Source organism: Acanthopagrus latus, chromosome 13 (assembly GCF_904848185.1).
Source record: "Acanthopagrus latus isolate v.2019 chromosome 13, fAcaLat1.1, whole genome shotgun sequence".
Classification (NCBI taxonomy): domain Eukaryota; kingdom Metazoa; phylum Chordata; class Actinopteri; order Spariformes; family Sparidae; genus Acanthopagrus; species Acanthopagrus latus.
Window position 1 is genome coordinate 6713611 of NC_051051.1, and position 22663 is coordinate 6736273.

Consider the following 22663-nt stretch of genomic DNA (forward strand, 5'->3'; position numbering starts at 1 on the left):
TCCGAAACAAAGCTTAAATGAAGCAACACTGGTTCATTTGGTGTCTTTTAAAAAGGATCGTTTGTTTGATTGTTAGCAAATTAGACTTCTAGATATCAGAATACCTCGCCGCTCCCATCGCCAGTGTTCGGAGTTGTGCAGTGCAGATTAAAGTGACGCGTCGTGACAGACGTAGCTGGTGTTTGAGGACAGATTTATGTTCCAGTGTGTCTCTGCATTTTGTTGACTCTGTGAGTGGGGTAATGATGGTAGCAGGGCAGCTGCAGAGGTGTTTAAGGGTGTGTGCATGTGCCTGCGTGTGAGTGTGTCTCTGATTTAATTAGATGAATAATAATGAAGCCTAGATTAAATCCCCCAGATGTCTCAGCTGTAGTACCCCCACCCCAACCTCCATTACTATGGCAACGGAATGACTTCCTCCTGCCAATTGGACTCTAACCAGAGCAGCTATTATGGGCTGCAGGAGATGGGGGGCTGAAGGGGGGGAGAGAAGAGGGACCCACTGGCCAATGACCTTCTCTCTCTCTCTCAGCATTGCTCCAGATGGCCACGCTGCCACTCTTCCATGTCTATCGCTGCCTTTATTCCACTAACTCTGCGCTCTCTTCCTCCCTCCGCCAGTGCCACCCCTCATCCAGCCCTTCGATATCCCCTCTACCTCAGTGGGGAAGCTCATGTACATCGCCTGCGTGGTGTCATCTGGGGACATGCCCATACGCATCACCTGGCACAAAGACGGCCAGCTCATCGTGCCAGGCTCCGCCTCTGGCGTCGCAATAGAGACCAAAGAGTTCATGAGCTCCCTGCAAATCTCCAAGGTTACACTGAAGCACAACGGGAACTACACCTGCATCGCCAGCAACGCCGCCGCCACCGTCAGCTGGGAGAGACAGTTGATTGTTACTGGTGAGGGGACTGAGCAAAGGGAGGGTGGCGTGATGAGGAATTAGGTCAGATCAGATGTGATATCTAATGTGCAGAGGGAGTTTAGAATTGCACATGTTATTTTAGGAACACTCCCATTTTCTACCTTTTACTCTTTCTTTTAGCCTCCCATTTAGGTTAATCACATCTTTTCTGCTCTTCAGTGCCTCCACGCTTCGTGGTGCAGCCCAACAATCAGGACTGTATCTACGGCAAAGCTGGAGTTCTCAACTGCTCCGTGGAGGGTTACCCGCCTCCCAAAGTCATGTGGAAACACGCCAAAGGTAAAAGCCGCACATCACCCCGGCTGTATCTGCCGCCCGAGATCACGCCACGAAAAATAACCATGCTTTCACTTTGTGTTGCGGTGCAGGTGTAGGAAACCCTCAGCAGTACCACCCCGTCCCTCTAACTGGCCGAATCCAGATCATGTCAAACGGCTCTCTGCTCATCCGGCACGTGCTCGAGGACGACAGAGGGTACTACCTCTGTCAGGCCTCCAACGGAGTGGGCTCAGACATCAGTAAAAGCATGATCCTCACTGTCAAGAGTAAGTGTCAATCATACTCCCTTCAGCTTCCTTTCATAACCATGTCTCCTGGATTGTACATCCACTGTATACAGAGACAAGCCTTAGCTGTTTGAGGGGAATCAACTCCTCTAAGATGCACTTTTAGCCCCGGGCTAGTGCGGCCTGCACTGAACCTAACAAAAACCTTGTCTCCGTCCTGCCCCTTCCTTAACTGGGGGAATCTTTGCTATTGATCGATGCGTTCTGGCTGCCAGTCTGTGTGCTCCTGAATGTTTGGTGGGGAAAAGAGCTGATGAATTAGTGATGAAAACAAAACCGCAGGAACCCCTTCAATCAATAATCTATGTCTGAGGAAAGGAGGTGGAAAAGAATCGGGGGAAGAAGACGAAGAAGGCAGGCAGGAAGGAGGGAGAGTAAGAGGGCCGGTGGGGCGTGAAATGAAAATGGAGAACGAAGTGCAGAAATAGAGATGTCTATACATCTGTAATATATCCTCGGTTTTCCAATACCACATCCGCGCTCCCTCGTCTCATTACTCCATATAATACTATTCGTCACACTGACATGTGTCTGTGTTTCCGCTCAGTTCCCGCCATGATCACCAGCCACCCCAACACCACCATGGCGAGGAAGGGCCAGACCAAGGAGCTGAACTGCACGGCGCGGGGCGAGCAGCCCATCATCATCCGCTGGGAGAGAGGAGACACCGTCATCGACGCTGAGAGGAACCCCCGCTACTCCATCACCATCAACAAGAAGGGTGACGAGGTCATCTCAACCCTTAAGGTCAGATAACAGAACACAACACCATATTTAGTGCATCTGGTGTTCAGATTTAGCGTACAGACATGAGCGTTTCCTGCAAAGTGAATTTAGCAAAATGTCAATGTTTATTAAACGAGATGAACGAAAAAGATGTAATTATCTCGCTTCATCCGTTCATGTTTCTGCTCGTTAATGGTTTAATTGTAGTATAACAGAAGATTTTATGAGTGTCACGTCTGCTGCCTGATGTGCTTTTTCTGTATAATCTGCTGCGCATTCTGACTTTCTTTTGTTTGTGTCGATGCTCACAGCTGAACCCGGCCGAGCGAGGCGACTCTGTCTTCTTCTCCTGCCATGCAATCAACTCCTACGGAGAGGGTCGAGGCCTCATCCAACTCACTGTGCAAGGTATGTCTACCACGTACTGCACATGTCTCACGCGCTTCTTTAATTTACTGGAACATCAGCTCCGACACGATACCAGTATGTGGAAGAATGTTGCAGAATCAAATGTCAATCAGAGACCTTACAATGTTTCTCTCCGTCACACACAGAACCACCAGATCCCCCTGAACTGGAAGTGAGGGAGGTGAAGGACAGGAGCATGAACCTGCGCTGGATCCAGAGGTTCGATGGAAACAGCATCATCACCAGCTACGACATCGAGTACAAGAACAAGTCAGGTGGGTGGCCTCGATTTAAATATGCCTCTCGCATCTGTCAGGATCCACGTCTTTAAGATCTAAAGTCTCCCCATATTCCACAGACTCCTGGGATCACATGTATACGACCAGGAACATCTCACCCACCAACAATCAGGCGAACATTGTGGAGCTGCACCCGGCCTGCGTCTACAGCATCCGTATGTACTCCTACAACAAGATCGGCCGCAGCCTTCCGAGCAAAGAGCTCACAATCAGCACCGAGGAAGCGCGTAAGTGATTGTTTTCTCCTAGAAATCACACTTCTTCTTCTTCTCTTTGTCTCTCTCTGCGTTTTTTTGGTCAATGAAAGATGACTGTGAATATCGACACTAACAATTTCTTTGACATCTTCCACCAACAGCGCCTGACGGGCCACCGATGGATGTAATCCTCCAACCGATGACATCTCAGAGCATACGCGTTACTTGGAGGGTACGTTTGTTATTATACAGTAACTGCTAACTGCTGCTAGCTAACTTTGTGTGTTAGCTCAGTTATTCTAAGTGCTGGCCATATCTCACACTTTGCTCCTTCAAGAAAACTGAAACAAGTCCAGTTGCTACATATACAGCACTTAGAAAATTACCATGACCTTTCATCAACGCTACAGTTAACTCAGTTAGCCGTGCAGCTAGCAGTCCAGACTGGGAGCTTGGGGACCAGGAGATTTGTTAGTGTTCACACAGCTGGCACATCATGAGCTTTGAACTGGAACGAGCTGCTACCTTCAGCAGATACCCCAACAACACAGTGCATAGGCGTCATGATGTTAAAAGACGTTCTGCAGATCATTCTAGTAGATTTTTGACGCAAATCCCTCTCACAACGTTTCTTTCAGGCTCCTAAGAAGGAGCTGCAGAACGGAGTCATCCGAGGCTACCAGATCGGTTACAGGGAGAACGGCCCGGGCAGCAACGGCCAGTACAGCATAGTAGAGATGAAAGCCACCGGGGACAGTGAGGTGTACACCCTGGACAACCTGAAGAAGTTTGCCCAGTACGGGGTGGTGGTCCAGGCCTTCAACAGAGCCGGGACGGGTCCATCCAGTACTGAGATCAACGCCACCACATTGGAAGATGGTAGGAGAACTGGGAAAGAGGGATGGAGCAAAAACAAAACAAGTAGATGACAAGATGAGTGTAGGCACAATTGAGAGAGTGTGGCAGGACATAAAGGAGGCAGAAGGAAATGAAAGCATCCATAAAGCTGGAAAAAATAATAGACAGTAGTTTAGACAGTAGGTTTAAATGCAACAACAGGATGGCAGACAGACAAATAGACACACACGTTCTTATAAAAAAAAAAATCTAGAAATGAATTTGCAGCACATCCCCCCCATTCTTCTTTCCACTTTAATTAGCACCCTCATTAGGCTGGTAGAGAGCGAGAGAGGAACAAGGAACCCCATTACTCTCCCAACGTCTGCTCGCTCTGCCTCCTTTTTCTCTTCCTCTCCTTTATCTTCCTCTTCCTCGCATTGGTTCCCCGCTCTTCCTCCTCGTCCGTCCTCCATCTGTTTTTACGTCTTTGTCATTTCTTACGTGGATGATAATGGCGGACACCCTCATCAGCAGTAATAGTGCTTGTAATTGTCCTACAACTGCATTTACCTTAAAAGATGAACATGGCCTATTCTCAGATTTTGATCCTCCACATCTCCGCTCAGCCCGCCCCTCCTCATCTGCATTTTAACCCCTTAAGGTGTAGCTGCTTTACTATTCATGGTGCTCTCTCTCCGTGCTCTTCCTCCCCTCTACACCTCCTCTCGGTGCTCTAAAAGCCAGCGCTGAACAAGGAGCTATTGAGAGCTAATTTGAGCTTGTTTGACTGATTTGTTTCAGCAGAGATTGCCTGTGGGTTGTTGGTGTTGAGTAGTCATTAATTATTAAAGCCTTAGCCTGCAATGCCAGATCAGTCGTGTCTTCTTAGCGACAGCCGTAACTGAGGGTTTCTGACAAGTAGAAATCATTAAAACAGACCTCAACGCTTGTATTAACTAACGCTTGCCCTCCACTTCTTCTCTCCAGTGCCCAGCGAGCCTCCGCAGAACGTGCGCGCCATTTCCGTGACGTCGGACGAGGCGGTGATCACGTGGGCAGAGCCTCCACGGCTGACACTGCACGGTGTGCTGAAAGGCTACCGGGTTGTGTTTTGGTCCCTCTTCCCTGACGGAGGTGGGTGCTGTGGGGGCCAGGCCCAGTGGCCAATGCAGAGTAATTATCACCTATCTCATTCTAAACTTCACCAACCAAGAACCCCTCCCTCCCACCCACCAGCCTCTTCGTCTGTGTTTGGAGTCAGAGCGTGTCAGTGTGTCCGCACCTTTCTCATAAAGCACTTCCTGTTCTTGTGCGTCTTTGGGTTTGTTGGTTTGCCCCCCTTTTTTTTATCATTTGTGTCTTAGAGTCTCAACGCCATCAGTTCTGATGGTTGGTGAGATTGCAGTGCAGTGGTTCAATGTGTTTGTGCTCCTATGTCTGTTCTACCCTGTTTCCTAAATGTGCATCGGCAAATATGTTTTGTGGGATCTAATGTGCAGATAATGACATAAAAAAGAGATAAAAAGTGATTCAGTAGCCTATACGCCCTTCTTGGTATATTTGTCACGTTACACTTAAAGATGCTATACATAAAAAAAACAATGCCACCTAATAATTGGTCGAATTCGTACTCAAAACGGATGGAGCGGCGTATCACCAGAGTAACTGTAGCTGCAATTAGCTTGTTAGCTCGTTTAGCCATGCATCTAGTGGTCCAGACTGGGTCGGGATTGACCAGAGCAAGCTGGTTGGCATGCTAACATCTGATGACATCGCTGCGACCCAAATCATAGACGTCATAATGTCACGTTGACAATTTTAGATTGGTCACAAAGAAAGTAGCATTTCAGTGAGTTATAGGCAATTGCTTTTAGATTGGCAGATCATTTTTCATTATTACTGGCTAAAAGATTTTTGTGTTTATTTGCAGTAAAAAGTTGCAAATCCCACTCTCTACAGCTGCTGCCTTGTATTTTAGATGGTAATCATTTGTCCTGCAAAACATATTTAGCAAAGCAAGTTAGTGCTGTATAAATGTCTTTTTGTAGGAAATGTGTTGCCTGTCCACCAGATTAGGTAAAGAACTGTTTAAATAAAGTTTCCCCCTCCTGTCCTCCTCCTCCTCCTCCTCCTCCAGAATGGGGAGAGATGCAGAATATCACCACCACACGTGAGCAGGTGGAGCTGCGAGGGCTGGAGAAGTTCACCAACTACAGCGTCCAAGTGCTGGCCTACACACAGGCCGGAGACGGAGTCCGCAGCAACGTCCTGTACATCCAAACGCGCGAGGACCGTGAGTAGACACACAAACTGAGAGACGTCAGCCTTTAACGTGTTTGTTTGTATATATTTTTTTGATGCGTTCAAATCAAAATAGAGGAAATGCTTGCACCGTGTATGGGATAAAGTGCAAAGGAAGATGGGAAGGTAATATATGAAAAAAAAAAACAGTGCTGGGCTTTATCACAAACCCATGACAAAAGCTCATTTATGCTGGAAAGCTCCATTAGCAGTGCTAATGAGAATTAAGAGGCTTTGGGTCCACAGCTCAGGGCTGAGGGAGGGCTGGCGGGAGACGCTTGGGGGAGAGGAGGGGTGCTCTCTGGGAGCATATAGCATCCAGGAGTCAGCCATCAGCCCGAGCCTGCATCCTCTCCACCAGACCTCTTGCCATAGGCAGAGGGATTAACTCCTCTTGGATTAGAGAGAATTAATTTTGTGCTTACACCATTGAGGGCGGGATTACAGCCGGATCCATGTCTCTTTATAGAGGAGGGTGGAGGAGGAGGGGCCTGGAGGTTGAAGATGGAAAGATAGAACGGCGATCACACGGCTTTTATATGGACATAATGGAAATGCAATGTCTGAGCCGAATTAAAGCGCTCGACTTGTGTTTGTTTGAGTGTGCGAGCCCTGTGCTGTGACACGTCCTGATTGGCACCGGATAATGTCTTCATTTAAGTGGGGATGTTCGCCCAGCACCATTGTTCCCTCGCCTCCTCGTCATCACACGGGCCGTGCTGGCTGTCTGTCTGGAGTCCTGGGCAGATTTTGGGCACCAGATGGGACTTAACCACCTCCCCACCCCCCAACTCCCCCATTCTCCCTCCCGCTACCACTCCTACTTTGACATGCAGGTCCAGTTATGATAATGTCGCCCCTCCCCGACATCATCGCTCCCCCCCAAGAACTGCACCTATCATTCTCGCCATTCTCTCATCCCCGCCTCCCTCTTTTAAAACCTCCCTCGCCGCGTCTATCCTTTTTTCGAGTTGTTTTTATCCGTGCTCATGTAATGCGTGGGATGAAGAAGTCCGAGGGGCTGAATGACTGGATCAGGGGGGCCTCACATGAAAGAGAAAGAGGAATTGGGGGTTGGATTTAGTTTAGCGCCTTCTGCAGACCCCATACGAGGCCCACTGTCAAACACGAGTTATATTTATGGACAGGATTGAATGGGCCTGACACTGTGAACCCCATACTGTAAGGCCGGTGTCACAAAAGCATCATTGTCCAGCTTTCACAGCATCCAGTGTCCTGATGTGTTTTTTTTTTTTTTTTTTTGTAAGGCGCGCATCCATTTTAAACCCCTCTTACGCCTTTAGATGCTAATGAGAGCATTAAGTGGTGTCCAGTGTCAAGCTGAAGTGGCCAGCGGAGGATCAGACACTAGTGTCTAATCTGTTTGTGGGTCTGAGAGTTAAGAGAATGCTGTGTGTCACAAAGTCAGAACTGCTGACCAATGTCTGACTGAACATATGTCACCGGCGTCCACCCCAAAGGGACCTCTTCCAAGTCCTCCCGGAGCGGCTTAGCGCGGGATAAGACGAGCAATCTGCAAACAAGCCTGCTCACTTTAATAAGCGTCCAACACCCAGCATGCTAAATGCACATGGAGGCATATACTGTATACCCGCGCCCTGATGTTCCCCATGTGTTTCCCCACAGTTCCCGGTCCACCGGCTGGCATCAAGGCGGTCCCTTCCTCTCCAAGCAGCGTGGTCGTGTCCTGGTTGCCTCCCCACAAACCAAACGGTGTCATCCGCAAGTACACCATCTACTGCTCCAGTCCGGGGTCTGGACAGCCGGTAAGTGCAGTCGCAAAAAAAAAAAAAAAAAATTTGTTCCAGCTGATTGAGAGGCGAGGAATTTGTGAACTTGATAAACATCTACCAATTGAAATAATTAATTTGTAACCACTATTAATTAATTGGCCCCTTACATGTTTGTGTGTACGTGTGTGTGTCTCTTTTTGCGCGTCTCTCTTTCACCGCATTTGCACCACCGCTTTATTTCCTGCCCTCCCAGATGAACAGATGAGGTTGTCTTGGCAACGTGATGAGACGTAGATATGCAAATGAAGCAGAGAACAAGCTCACACATGCACACTGCCGCATAAGAAACACACACACAGACACAGACACACAGAAACATTACATTTCAACATTTTTCTATTTATACATGCATGTGCAGCATCTCGGCTGCAGTTAGATCGAGTGCACACAAACACCCGGCGCACGGTGAAACCTGATATCAAGCTCGAAATCTCACTTTCTTATTATTCACAAATACTCCTCCCCTCTCTGTGCATGAGTGCCATGTAAATGAGCACGGGCAGGGAGGGGAGAGGGAGAGAAAAGGGAGGAAGGGAGAGGGGGGGAAAGGAGGTTGAGAGGGAGAGAGAGAACGAGAATGAGGATAGAAGGTAGTGAGAGACCGAGGGGGAAATGAGGGGAAAGAGAGAGAGAGAGAGAGAGATGAAGGGGGGAAGGAAACAGGGGGGAGAGAGGGAGAGAGGCAGGCTGGGAAGAAGGGAGGAGCAGAGGAGGGTATCAGTCACATCGAGATGAGAGTGCTTTTGTCCGTCTTTTCATTATCTCCCTGTATCACTCCCTGGATCACCACAACACCACCGCTATGCTGGAGGAATTTTCGAACGCACCCCCTCTACACACACACACGCACACACACACTCCTCCCTCCCTCTGTCCCTCCATCCTCTCCTCTTCACTGAGCTAGACAGAGAGGGATAGAGGGAGAAGAGGGGGAAGCGAATGGTGGAGGAACTGAAGATGAACACTGAGAGATGAACAGATTAAAGAGATAGAACGGAGGATCGACTCGAGAGGAAAGCTGTGTTTTTTTGGTGCGCGCATTGGCGTGTGTGTGTGTGTGTGTGTGTTTGTGTGCCTGCAGGTGTGTGAGTGAATATCTTCTCAAAGATGTGTTGTCGTTAAAAAATATATATATTTAAATATATATCCACAGGAACATTTAATCCAGTATTGAGGCCTAAAGTGTGATTTTTCTCAACCTGGTGAATAAATTATCTGGTTGAAAAAATGGACTCACTCTGAATGCATTTTTTAAAATCTGACTTATTTTTGTCTTTTTTTTCATATGTGAGTGCTTGATGCTCATTTGTAACAGATTGAAACACTTTTGCTACATTCATTTATACTGTGTAGCACTAATGTGTGGTGAAAGAGGCCTTCACTCACTTAAAATATTTCTCAGTGGATAAAAAAAAAATATCCATCACTGCCAACAAAATGGCAAAAAAGTGACAAATTCCTTTATCATTGTTTCTGTCAATGAAGTGAAAATTCTACTGATCAAGGTTTTCTTGATGGGTTCACAGGAAAACCTACATGAACATAGCAGTGGAGTTCGTAGAGAGGTCAGTCATAGCTGAGAGAGGCCTCCGGTATCAACCACACTGTCCACACCGCCAGAACCAGCAGATACAAACGAAGTAGAAACACATCTGCATGCTTGAACTCAAATTAAGCGATAAAGCTACAATAGAATATGAATGCATATCACTCGAGGGCTGCTCAGTTAATCAAAAATATTGAAACGTGTCAAGTGCAATATCCAAATCACAAGAAGATAAAAGTAAAATTTGTGACACCATTATTGTTGAATAGATGCGCTGTCCTACAAATCTTGTTCTTCAGATGTAAGAAAACATGATTATTGGTGTGAATCTGATGAAATGTAACATCATCATGATTTTTTTTAATGAAAATGAAAAATATTCAGTCTCACTAATCATGAATCAGTTCGTAATCGAAATATGATTTATTTTATATTTGTTACCATATCCTGCAGCCCTGTATCACATATATAATGATTGATGTCAACCAAAACCAGCCAAAATTCATTCTTAAATGACTTTAATGTGTATACAGATAAATGTTTGATATCAATGATCACAAGGCCAAAACTAAAAAAGAAAAAAAAAGAGAAAGAAAAGTATTTGGCTCAGACATCATGCATGAATAGAAAACAAGACAATGCAATGTAACATGCAGGAATCTCAAGGTCAAATTAAAAAATATTAAAAGAAAAAAAAAGCAGACACCAAGATGTCTATGAACAGATTCCCTCCAAAAAAAGAAAACTAGGTGTTTCTTTTCTTTAAAGAGGACATTTTAACTTGTCAGAGGGGTTGAAAAACACAGGCGTGACTGATAAAAATCAACAATGGCTGGGTTCCATTTAGCTGCTTCATGTTTCAGGTTCCTGATGTTGTGCATGCACTGTTATGGCATACTGACAGTATAAAACAAAGCAATTGTTAGCTGAATCAGGGCAATTATGTTTATAAAGCCAAACATCACAGATCACATAATTAGTGTGTGCAGATTTTGGTACCAGAAGTACAAATACAAGAAGATTGTCAAATAAGGAACAAGTGCTGATCCAATGGTGAATAGTAACGCCTGTACTTTGTCCTGGTATGACAAGTTAAAATGACTGCTGCAAAAAAAAAAAAAAAAGCCTGTCGTCAGAATTCTCTCGTCTTGTTCTCCAAAAAAAAAAAAAATCAAACTTTAAAATGAGACTGATTGCCGTCTCTCGATTGCACATTTACATACTCCCTGTAACACTTAGTCTGGTGCAGTGTCTGAGCTGCCACCAAGCCTGTCGTGTCAGCGTGTTATCACGGTGTGCTAACCTGACATTGCGTGCCCTCTTGTCGCAGGCACCCAGCGAGTACGAGGCCAACCCGGAGATGCTCTTCTACCGCATCACGCACCTCTCCCGTGGCAAACAATACCACATCTGGGCTGCAGCCGTGACAACTGCGGGCAGAGGCAACATCAGCTCAAAGGTCACAGTGGAGCCTGCTGGGAAAGGTGGGTCCTCCAGGCGAGCCTGTAGTGGAGTGGAAGGGTAAAGGGATTTCTGTAAAGGTTATGAGGGAGAGCGCTCCAGAGATGACTATGAAACGGCAACATGATCTGTCCGCACGCCGATCGCTTTCATGGCTCTCCCTCCTCCCCGCCCCGTCTGCGCTCTCCGTTATTGATTGACAGCCGTAGTATCGATTGAGTGGCGGCTGTGTTGCAAGAAATGCTGTTGTTAATTATGTGGTGATGAACAGGGCCTATCCAGTAAAATGACCCTTGGGGAGAGAGGTAGCAGGCGGGAATCAATAGAGGGGAGGATCTATGGAGAAAAGATAGACTGAAACTAAGAGGTTAGAGGAGGGGCCACACTAAAACACTGCGCTACAGCTTTTTATTCCCTCAGCAGAGAGTAAAGGCCTTTTCCCCCCCTTTGGCAACCGGGCCACTCATTCAATGAACAGCGGAGGGTTCCACAATTTGTCTTTGGTGTATCTATAATCATCTTTTTGTCAGGGATCCAATTTAATCAAGTTATCTCTGTGTGCAGTCCCAGCTAAGATCCTGTCCTTCGGGGGCACGGTGACCACACCCTGGATGAAGGAAGTGCGTCTGCCCTGCAGTTCAGTGGGAGAACCTGCCCCCACAATTAAATGGACCAAAGACAGGTCAGAACTCATCATATACCGCTTACATGTCAGAGTCATGACTCACCCGGACGGATAATGCTGCTCGTGTGCGCAAAAAAATCACTTTCTCTGAAATGAGATTAACATCTGTAACCTGCCTGTGCTTTGTCAGTGAGGACACCGCCATCCCTGTGACAGCTGACAGCCAGAAGCAGATCCTATCCAACGGCACGCTGGTGCTGCGTTCGGTCAAAGCGGAGGACTCTGGGTACTACACCTGTACGGCCACAAACACCCTGGGCTTTGACACCATCATAGTCAATCTGGTGGTGCAAGGTAAGAAGAAACAGAAGGTGTTTTTTGAGTGGAGTGTTGCTGCGCAGGAGGTGTTTGCATTGGGAATGTTTCCACTCTGTTGTTGAGTGACTGTCTCTGTGTGCACTCGCAGTTCCTCCTGATCAGCCTCGTCTGACTGTCTCCACCACCTCCACCTCCTCCATCACCCTGGCTTGGATCCCCGGGGACAATGGCGGAAGTTCCATCAGAGGTATGCTCCCGATCAGACAGAATCATCTGCCCACCTTGCAGATAGCTGATTCTGTGACAGTGTTTTTTATCTAAGCTGCACACAACTGTGTAAACAATGTTTCTGTGTGAGAAGTACTCAAACCAGATCTGATTCTAGCTCACTGTTGCCCCCTGGTGTCCAACTGTTGTAGCAGCAGCAGCAGCAGCAGCAGCAATGTCCTCCTCAGTGTTACATCTCCTGTACTTTTCCTGTAGATTTTGGAAATGACTTGTGTTTGACATAAAAATTGTGCCGGTCGATTCCACAGGGTTTGTGCTGCAGTATTCAGTGGACAACACAGAGGAATGGAGGGATGTGTTCATCAGCTCCAGTGAACGATCGTTCAGGTTGGACAATCTGCGCTGTGGGACCTGGTACAAGGTCAAGCTGGCTGCCAAGAACAGCGTGGGCTCAGGGCGCATCAGCGAGATCATTGAGGCGAAGACACACGGAAGAGGTGAGGGGCTCAGGGGGCTGTGTACACAAATGAAAGGGAATTAAATGGCCATAACTCAAAACAGATTAAAATGATTCAATAAGATTCAATAAATCAAAATCAAAGTATGTTTTCACACGTAGCTCTTGTGGAGCCGTTCGCCCCATTTTAAGCCGTCGACAGATCACAAAGTTCCAGATGTACACGTTAGATTGCTGCGTTGGCGTCACCATTATCTTTCTGACCTCCTGTCACTCTGTGCCACTCCTCTCTCCAGAGCCAGTGTTCAACAAGGACCAGCCGCTGCTCACCCACATCAACTCCACTCACGCAGGCCTCAACCTGCAGGGCTGGACCAGCGGCGGCTGCCCCATCACTGACATGATGCTGGACTTCAGACCCAAAGGGACCTGGGCCTGGCAGAGCCTCAAGGCCAACTCCACCACTCAGCTCTTCCTCAGCGAGCTGCGTGAGGCCACCTGGTACGAGCTCAAAATGAAGGCCTGCAACAGCGCCGGCTGCGGCAACCAGAGCTCCCAGTTTGCGACCACGGACTACGATGGCAGTATGTGCATCCTGCATTTTCTGCACATCCTGCATTTTCTGCATTTCATTGTCTGTCATCTGTATCTCTCAGTTGTCTGTATTAAATATTTTCGTTCCCTCCTCCAATCTCTCCTCAGGCACAATCCCTCCCATTAAATCGGCTCGCGGGGAAGGGGACGACGTGAAGAAGCTGTTCTCCATTGGCTCTCCTGTCATCCTGGTTACTCTTGGCGTTGCCTTGCTCTTCATTATCCGCAAGAAGCGCAAGGAGAAGAGGCTTAAACGACTTAGAGGTGAGAGAAAGAAAGTGAGAGTTCAGAGGGAGAGCTGTGTTATTGTGTGTAATGGATTAACGCAACAGCCTGACACGTTCAAACGATTATCTTCACAGCCAACTATAATCTAATTAAGATATTGTCTTCTTATAGATGCTAAGAGCCTCGCTGAGATGCTTATCAGGTAAGAGGCGGATCGTATGACGACTGTGTAGAGGAAGATGTAATTCACAAACTTGTACATTTTTGGGAAGAGATAGCAGTCTGACTGTGTGTGTCGTTTCCATGTGTGTGTGCAGCAAGAACAATCGCAGTATAGACACTCCAGTGAAGGGCCCTCCTCAAGGACCAAGGCTCCACATTGACATCCCGCGTGTTCAGCTCCTCATCGAGGACAAGGAAGGCATCAAACAGATAGGCATGTGGCTGCACTCGACAGCACGAATACGATTTATCTAGCAGCTCATATTAGAAAATTGATGATTTTTCTTTGTGTAACTGTTGTTTTCGCTCACCTCTTTCTTTCAGGGGAGGACAAGGCAGCGGTCCCGGTGACAGACACAGAGTTCAGCCAATCGGTGAATCCGCAGAACTTCTGCACGGGCGTGTCCCTGCACCACCAGGCCCTCATCCAGAATTCGGGGCCTTTGATTGACATGTCAGACATCCGGCCGGGCACGAGTGAGTTGTTTTATCTTAAAATAAACGCTTTTGCTGTAAGCTCCTCCACCTAAATTCTTCTCTACGATCAATACATGGATATGCACAGCGTTTGTACTGCTGAGCCGGTCCGTGATCACCATGACCTCGCTTTTTCAGATCCTGTGTCCAGGAAGAGCATCAAGTCGGCCCACAGCTCCAGGAACAGATACTCCAGCCAGTGGACGCTGAGCCGGCCCAGTCAGAGCCAATCGACGGCCTCGGCGCGAACTCTCACCTCAGACTGGCGCACGATGGGCTCTCACGGCATCACCGCCACTGAGAGCGACAGCTACAGCGCCAGTCTCTCACAGGACACAGGTGAGTCAATACAAGTTGTCCACTTCTATATACCACTCTTTCTCATTACCATTCTTTACAGCAAGATGCAGTTATTTTATGAAAGTAAGTCATCATTGTCTTAAGAATATAATTTAGAATATTATTTTGAAAAAGAAAACCACCTGGAAGCCAATGTAAGATGTTGATCCATGTGACACGTATGTGCTCTTATTTGACCAATTCACTTTTTTTTTTCCCAGATAAGGGTCGCAACAGCATGGTGTCGACGGAGAGCGCCTCCTCCACCTATGAGGAGCTGGCCAGGGCCTACGAGCACGCCAAGCTGGAGGAGCACCTTCAGCACGCCAAGTTCACCATCACTGAGTGTTTCATCTCCGACAGCTCGTCCGACCAGATGACCACAGGTACCAACGACCCGGCGGACAGCATGACGTCTCTCAGCACGCCGTCCGAGCCGGGCATCTGCCGTTTCACTGCCTCGCCACCCAAACCACAGGACTACGACCGCGGTAAAAATGTGGCCGTGCCCATTCCCCACCGCGCTAACAAAAGTAAGTGTGCACAGATAAGAGCCATGCAGAGACTCTTGCATGAATACCTGCTTTTGCTTGATTTTGTATATAGCTTCATCATCATCATTCATCATTATCATTTGGCAGATAAAAAGGTTAAGACACTGTCACTATGAATCACCCTCTGACAGTTGGCTAGGATGAGTAAAGCTCCAAAAGGAAGTGAAGGAGTCATCTTTCCGGGATGATATGTTTAAGCAGTCACTCTGAGTTTTAGTTTCTAACCACATACGTAAAAAGATCAGTTGGAAACCACCAAGTTAGAACATATATCCATGCAGAAATAATGATTCTAAACAGCTGAAATGCTCTCCTTAATTCAAAATCCTTTTGTCTTGCATCTCTCAGGTGAATTCTGCAACTTACCCCTCTACATGAAGACAGACCCATTCTTCCGCAAGCAAGGGGAGCTGCATGACCCGTGCCCAGCTGTGCCGCCGCGGGAAGCCTCGATCCGCAGCCTGACGCAGCGGGCGTATCACACCCAGGGCCGTCACAAGACTCTAGACCCTGCCAAGCAGCAGGCCCTGACGCTGGGCCACTCTGGGCTGGGCAGCTTGGGCTCGAGCTCGGGTACCGCCACCTTGCCCCAAAGGACTCTCACCATGCCAAGCTCCAACACCGCAGCAACAGCCTCCACTTCCAGCACGAGCAGCAACCCCACCAACAGTAACAAGGTGGGGGGCTCCAGAGACTCACTGCTCGAGAGCAGCTCCTCTGCACTGGGGAGGCTGCAGAAACAGAGTGTTGGGGCGTACTCCAAGTCGTACACGCTGGTGTAGCCCGCTCTCTTGCACAGACTTGCATTGCTGACCCACTCCTCAGCCAGCCCCACTCTGGTACTCTTCAGTCTGGGCCAGAAAGGGCATGCAACCATCATTCTATAAACCCAACTAATGGTGAACTGCCCCGCGTTCTGTCTAATTTTCCTCGGGATAGGTGTTCTCCCAGACAGAGACCCAGTTAACCCTACTTTTCATGTTCACCTGGGACTCTATAAAAGAATTACTAACTCCGACTAACAGTTCCAGCCGGCTGGTGCTCAGCTCCGCTCACTTCTCGCGGGACTTGCACAGCAAAAAAAAAACAGGAAGCGATTCTGTGGTCATTTGGAAATACTGACTATAATTGAGGAGCGTGAACGCTCTCGTGTTTATGACGATGAAGACTACGATAGCCAATATGAAGCTGTGTGGCCATCCTGTCTCTCATGCGCACACACACATACCGTCCCCCATAGTTTGAGTATTATTGTCAATTTGCAGGACTTCGAGTTAAGTTCCCCTATTCTTACTGTATCTTTCACCCTCTATGTGTCTCTTAAAGTCCCAGATAGCTATTGGCAGATTCTCTCTCTTAATGACGATTCCTGAAGAAATGATTCAGGTCCACTTCCAAGGATAAAAATTTATATCACATGAATATTCTCCACACATCTCTCTCCAGCTGAACAGTGTCGAACTTTTCAATCAAATCATGACAACCCAAATGAACCAGCTATAATTTCTCAGATTACAAATAGAGAATATTTGGTATTATAAAGAATTTACATATATATTTCTATGTAGGTATATTATTGACATTTAAGTGAAATTATGACAAAGTATAAATTGTATGTACTACCATAGTGTAGTAGTATATACAGCAATTTAATATTAAAGTCAAATTTACGAACAAGACAATCGCTCAATCATGAAATTTAAAAGAAGAGAAATTTAACAAAAGGTTGGACTAAAGAAAGAAAAAAGGTTTTAGTATATATACGGGATGTTCTGTATGTTTCTCTGTATAGACCGACTAAGAGAAGAGGGTCTCGCTGGCCCTTCACGAGCCCCATGTTGAGATGGAAAAAAAAGCAAGATATGCTGCGAGGCAGGCTGGCTGGGTGAACAGAAAACAGTGGCGCCTACGTGGCCGAGTGTTGAACAATCATGACAAGAAAGCCTTCTGTTACATTAAGCCTGCTCATGAGGATATACGGTCGTTACCATGTGGAATTGAATGTACAGTGTGTAATTTCCGCCGCGAGGGGGGTCTCTCAATCAAAGCAAAGCTAAAGATGCAGTGGGGGATCATGGGAGTTGTATTGTCTAAAGGATGAGGTGAATTTTTAAAGGAGACATATTATGCTTGTATTCAGAGTAATAATTTTATTTTTGGGTTCCTAGTAGAAGAGGTTTACATGCTTTATCTTAAAAAAAAACAAACAAACATTGGTTTTCTGATGCTGTCCATTGCCGCAGCTCCGTCTGAGCCAGCACTGCTCACCCAGTCTCTGGTCCGCTCTGTCGTGTTTTCAGCTTCCAGTTAGCTATGATTCAGCTGTCAGTGTAGGTATGAATTATCCAGGTGTGACACGCGGTGATGGTGTACAATGTATAGAAATGACAGAACTGAAGGCGGGGACTACTGATGAGGTTTTTTAGGCACTTCAGTTTTCTGTTGGAGAGAAGAGCTCCCATCGATGCAGACTTTTAAATTTCAAAACCTCTGAAACACTCAAAAGTACAATAGGTCTCCTTTAAAGTTTTATTAACGTTACAATTATTCACATTCGTAGACTTCCTCTGTCATTCGCTGACTTGAAGTTAATAGTGACAGGCGACCAGATTAAATGCACCTTTACCTGATTCACATTAAAAATATCAGTGGGTTTGAACATTGGAAAGGTTTAGGATGTATGTAAGTACACAATTTGACGAAATATATGCTATCAGTGGAGTCATTTATAGACGTTTGAATGCAGAAATGTTACATATGATATCCTCAAGGCTTCTGTCGCAGACACAGTAACAATTCTCCAGCCAGCCTCGGTGTCACTCAGCCGATCTTTGCTCGTCACAGAACCGGACAACTAGCTGAAAGGAAATCCCAGTCATGATGTGAATGAAGTAAAATAATATAAAGTTGAGCGATGTTATATGTCAGGGAATTCAGTTTTGAAAAAAAAAATAATAATAATTATATGATGTTCACTCGATTGATATCTTTGTTGTTGCCCTGTCTGAAGTACTGTACATGTCCCGCTTTCTTTTCTCTCCACCTCCATTTTGCTCTGATGTACATTCACACAAGAACCTACTGGGATGTCTTCTCTCGAAGCATCTCCATGACAGTGTTTTGTGCTTTATCTTTGTTTATCCATCTGCTTGGTTATTTTGTTTGTTTGTTTAGGGGAGGGGGTATCTGTTGGTCTGTTGATTTTCGATTCATAAAATTCACTTTTATTTGTTTTGGGGTTTTTATTTTCTCCAAAATTTTGGTTCCAGGGGCCAAACAGTACAAAGGTATGTGGCCTGTGGCTAAAACCTGTTCAGCCAAGTGAAATCAGGGACTCGTAGCTCTTTTGGTCACACAAACTACTGTTGTGTATATACCGGACTGGAGTCGGTCTGTCAACCTGAAGCATTCAGACTCCCGTCCTTTTCCCCCCGTTCAGATAAATTAAAGTAAAAATTCACCGCCCTAAACATACTAGACCCATCATCTCTACCTTTGTCAGTGTTGTTTATAGATTAAGTCTTGTACATAAACACAGTTTTGTATGAAGAGCTATTTTCGTCAGAATAAATCAGGGGACACATCAGGGTTGAATGCCCCAATTTCAAAATTGAAATAGTATCAAAAATAAAATATTTTACTTCTGAAATGGGCAAAAACATTTTTCTTTCCCTTTATGTTTTTGATACTAATTTGTTGAATTTTTATTCTTTTCTAAAGGTCTTTTGATGTTGTCATTTGTCCTATTTACTTTTTTTATTATCATTATTTTATATTTTGTTCATCCTCAAAAGAATCATTGCATGCTTGCTAAAAGGGAAAAACTGAAGGAAAAAATGTATGAAAATCAAAAACAAACAAAAAAAATGTTGAGGGTATCCCAAACATTTGTTTGAGTTGCTTGTTATAGCAATTGCTTGTGTTCAAAAGTACATTTTCTATGAAAAGAAAGCAAAAACTAAAAAGATCATTCTAACACCTTGTGCAATAAAGCTATCTTTCATACGTCACGGCTTCTGTCATTCTCAACAGGTTTGTTTATATCTGAACGTTTTTGAACGGTTCCTACTGAGTTAGCAGATAAATAGCAAAAGCAGAGAAGACATTCGGTGTGATGCTAGAGGTGTAGTATTGTCCTTTCATAGATAGATAGATAGATAGATAGATAGATAGATAGATAGATAGATAGATAGATAGATAGATAGATAATCCCGATACCCTGTAAGGAGACTCCCACACTCTGTAAGGACACTCCCACACTCTGTAAGGACACTGCCACACTCTGTAAGGACACTCCCACACTCTGTAAGGACACTCCCACAGTCTGTAAGGACACTCCCATACTCTTTAAGGATACTCCCACACTCTATAAGAACACTCCTATACTCTGTAAGGACACTCCCACACCCTGTAAGGACACTCCCACACTCCCTAAGGACACTCACATACTATGTGTGGACACTCCCATACCCTGTTATGAAACTCCAATGCTCTGTAGGGACACTCCCGCGCTCTGTAGGGACACTCCCGCTATCTGTAACGACACTCCCATACTCTATAAGGACACTCCCATACTTTTTAAGGACACTCCCATACTTTTTAAGGACACTCCCATACCCTGTAAGAACACTCCCATATGCTTTAAAGACATTCCCACACTCTGTAAGTACACTCCCATATTCTGTAAGGACACTCCCGCACTCTGTAAGGACACTGCCGCATTCTGTAAGGACACTCCCACACTCTTTAAGGACACTCCCACACCCTGTAAGAACGCTCCCATATGCTTTAAAGACATTCCCACACTCTTTAAGTACACTCCCATATTCTGTAAGGACACTCCCATATTCTGTAAGGACACTCCCACACCCTGTAAGGAAACTCCCACACCCTGTAAGGAAACTCCCACACCCTGTAAGGAAACTCCCACACTATGTACGGACACTCACATACCCTGTTATGAAACTCCAATGCTCTGTAGGGACACTCCCGCACTCTGTAAGGACACTCCCATACCCTGTAAGAACACTCCCATACGCTTTAAGGACATTCCCACACTCTTTAAGGACACTCCCACATTCTGTAAGGACACTCCCACACCATGTAAGGAAACTCCCACACTATGTAAGGACACTCACATACTCTGTAAGGACACTCCCACACCCTGTAAAGACACTCCCACACTCTGTAAGGACACTCCCACACCATGTAAAGACACTTCCATACTCTGTAAGGACACTCCCACATCCTGTAAGGACATTCCCATACTCTGTAACGACACTACAGCACGTAGATCCCACATGTTGTATCCCCTCAGCTTGCTCTCAGTAACATCTCGTCCACTGTCAACAGTATTGTTTATCATTTACAGGCTGGAAACCTCAATACACAGTTATATATCTTAAACATACGGATGAAAACAGATGTAAGAACAATGGATGCACATCCACATATTCCCATGCATATATTATGTAAATATGACTGACCTCATTCAGAGAAAATCAACAATGTATAAAATACACATTTTAATCTATTTCTTTATCAAAACATTGAAGTGGGCGACACAAGGAATTAGTCAGATGTGTGAAAATATGCAGAGAATATGTCTGGACCATAGCACAGTCTGTGTAGATGTTAAGGCATTGAGCATACAGCAGAGATGCTCACCCAAAAATACAAATTCAATCTTTATCTACTCACATTCTTTCCAAAGGAAAGTCAGGTGAAGTTTTGTGGTACACAAAACATTTCTGGAGCCTTGAAGCGATTCTCACGAATGATTTAAGTAAAATTCAGAAAATCGTCATTGAGCCCATCTAAAGCTGGTGCACGAGCTCGGCTTTGGAAACAATTTGGGATCTGCAATGCTGTTCTGCTGTGAAGCTCCGGAAATGTTTTGTAGGCTCCAAAGGAAATACCTGGCTTTCCATCAGCATGGATGTGAGTGGATAATACCTGAATTTTTAATTTTGGTGAACTTATCCTTTAATAACTTCACTCATCTACCCTTTTATGCTGTAAGAAGTGATCATTTGTGGCACCAAGATCTCAGTTTGATCTCAGTGATGCATCTGAACACGGAGCAGTCATCAGACAACTTGTGGGAACAAAACAAATCAGTTGTATCTGAAATGTAAGAAGTGGGCAGGAAAAGACACAATTATGATTATTTTTCCACATGCAGACCAACACTCATTTCCATGCCGCTCTTCAGCTACACGACCACAAGATGGCGACATAGTATCATAACGTGTGACCCCCTCCACACAGGTGAACGGATACTGTGACGAAAGTATTCTACCAAAAGAGCTCAGTCAGTCATGACGGATATGCTGTGAATAATTGATGTTTTTCAGAGTCACCTGCACCAGTCCCTTAATACTACAGCTTCTTGTTACTACAGCAGAGGTCCTTGTGCAAGTGGGTAAAAATGAAGCCTGTTTAATAGAGGGATGTTCAAGCAAAAAAAAAAAAAAGTGTGCTGTACAAAGATTTGGCTTGGGGCCTGATTATCTTTGGTGTGCAGCAGTCGTGTATTCATGCCTCAGTTGTGTTTGTTCACCAAGATGTCAGTCAGGAGAATAATTTAAACCACGCTGCACTACTCCACAGTGAAAACGTGGATAATAATAGCATGTCTAATATTTTGTCAGATGACAGCGGGGCGCTATGGGGCTTTTCAGATAAACTGTCACAGGCCCTCTCCTCGATTTTCACATAATACTGAAAATTGTAACCCACAAAATTATACGCTTGATATTCTTGATTCCCTGGACCCCATTCAATGTTGTGACAATAGTTACCCAGCTGCTTTTGTGCGGCCTTGTAAATCATAATTAGAAAATGCAGTTTTCAACAGTAATTTTCCAATGTCGTGTAAAACCTGAGATTAACATACTGGGACATAAATGGACGCAGGTGGTCGTCGTATTGTAAAAAAGGCTCAATGAGAAACACAAACACATGCACCACAAGAAGGCTGAGGACAATTTTACAAGATTTAATTTATTAACTATTATACAGTTCACATAAGGCCTTCATCTTCAAACACTTTTCTCAGTCAGACAAATTCCATGGTTTGCTCTTGGTGCACAGTACATAATCTTTCACGTTTCAGCTATTTCTCTTTAGTATTTGTTTTGTTCTCGTACTAATTTCATGTTTTAAAACAGGAAGAGGCTTTCATCCTTCTCCCTTGGTGTGTTCTTTTTTTCTTCTTTTTTTCTTTTTAAATCATGCACTAAACTTAAGTGGCCTTGAACCATTCACAAAAATTGTAAAAATGGACTTTCAATCATTGAAATACACACTAGAAATGTTTTCTACCATTGACTAAAGGGTGGTGTTCCCCAACATACAAATAAACAACCATTATAGAGTAGTATGCACTCACTTTTTGCTCGTTGAACGGCAGATTTGCCAAAGTTGTGTCAGAAGTCAAGTAATGCAGTACGGTTATATACTCCCAGGAATCGTGTTATAGGTGGGACAGTTGCTTGGTTGGTTCTGTGCCAGCCACAATGTTACAGCTAAC

The 22663-nt window shown here is 45.4% G+C and overlaps 1 protein-coding gene across 5 annotated transcripts in view; it reads left to right on the forward strand.

Annotated features, from left to right (window-relative positions):
• LOC119031583 (Down syndrome cell adhesion molecule-like protein 1 homolog) overlaps positions 1–19139 on the forward strand; it is a 57398-nt gene extending 38259 nt beyond the window's left edge. For 2 of the 5 annotated variants that reach the window (XM_037120158.1, XM_037120154.1), the window contains exons 9-34: positions 622–906; positions 1089–1208; positions 1298–1474; positions 2043–2242; positions 2533–2629; positions 2776–2904; positions 2988–3155; positions 3287–3357; positions 3764–4004; positions 4953–5138; positions 6103–6258; positions 7914–8053; positions 9607–9645; positions 10957–11110; positions 11652–11769; positions 11903–12066; positions 12179–12277; positions 12567–12755; positions 13012–13299; positions 13418–13573; positions 13709–13739; positions 13855–13973; positions 14084–14236; positions 14375–14575; positions 14797–15108; positions 15478–19139. In XM_037120158.1, the coding sequence (XP_036976053.1) occupies positions 622–906; positions 1089–1208; positions 1298–1474; positions 2043–2242; positions 2533–2629; positions 2776–2904; positions 2988–3155; positions 3287–3357; positions 3764–4004; positions 4953–5138; positions 6103–6258; positions 7914–8053; positions 9607–9645; positions 10957–11110; positions 11652–11769; positions 11903–12066; positions 12179–12277; positions 12567–12755; positions 13012–13299; positions 13418–13573; positions 13709–13739; positions 13855–13973; positions 14084–14236; positions 14375–14575; positions 14797–15108; positions 15478–15911 (4427 nt within the window). In that variant the 3' untranslated portion in view covers positions 15912–19139. The remainder of the gene's footprint in view (positions 1–621; positions 907–1088; positions 1209–1297; positions 1475–2042; positions 2243–2532; positions 2630–2775; positions 2905–2987; positions 3156–3286; positions 3358–3763; positions 4005–4952; positions 5139–6102; positions 6259–7913; positions 8054–9606; positions 9646–10956; positions 11111–11651; positions 11770–11902; positions 12067–12178; positions 12278–12566; positions 12756–13011; positions 13300–13417; positions 13574–13708; positions 13740–13854; positions 13974–14083; positions 14237–14374; positions 14576–14796; positions 15109–15477) is intronic. The other 3 variants (XM_037120155.1, XM_037120157.1, XM_037120156.1) reach the window with 3 other exon arrangements.
• Positions 19140–22663: the final 3524 nt, after the last annotated feature.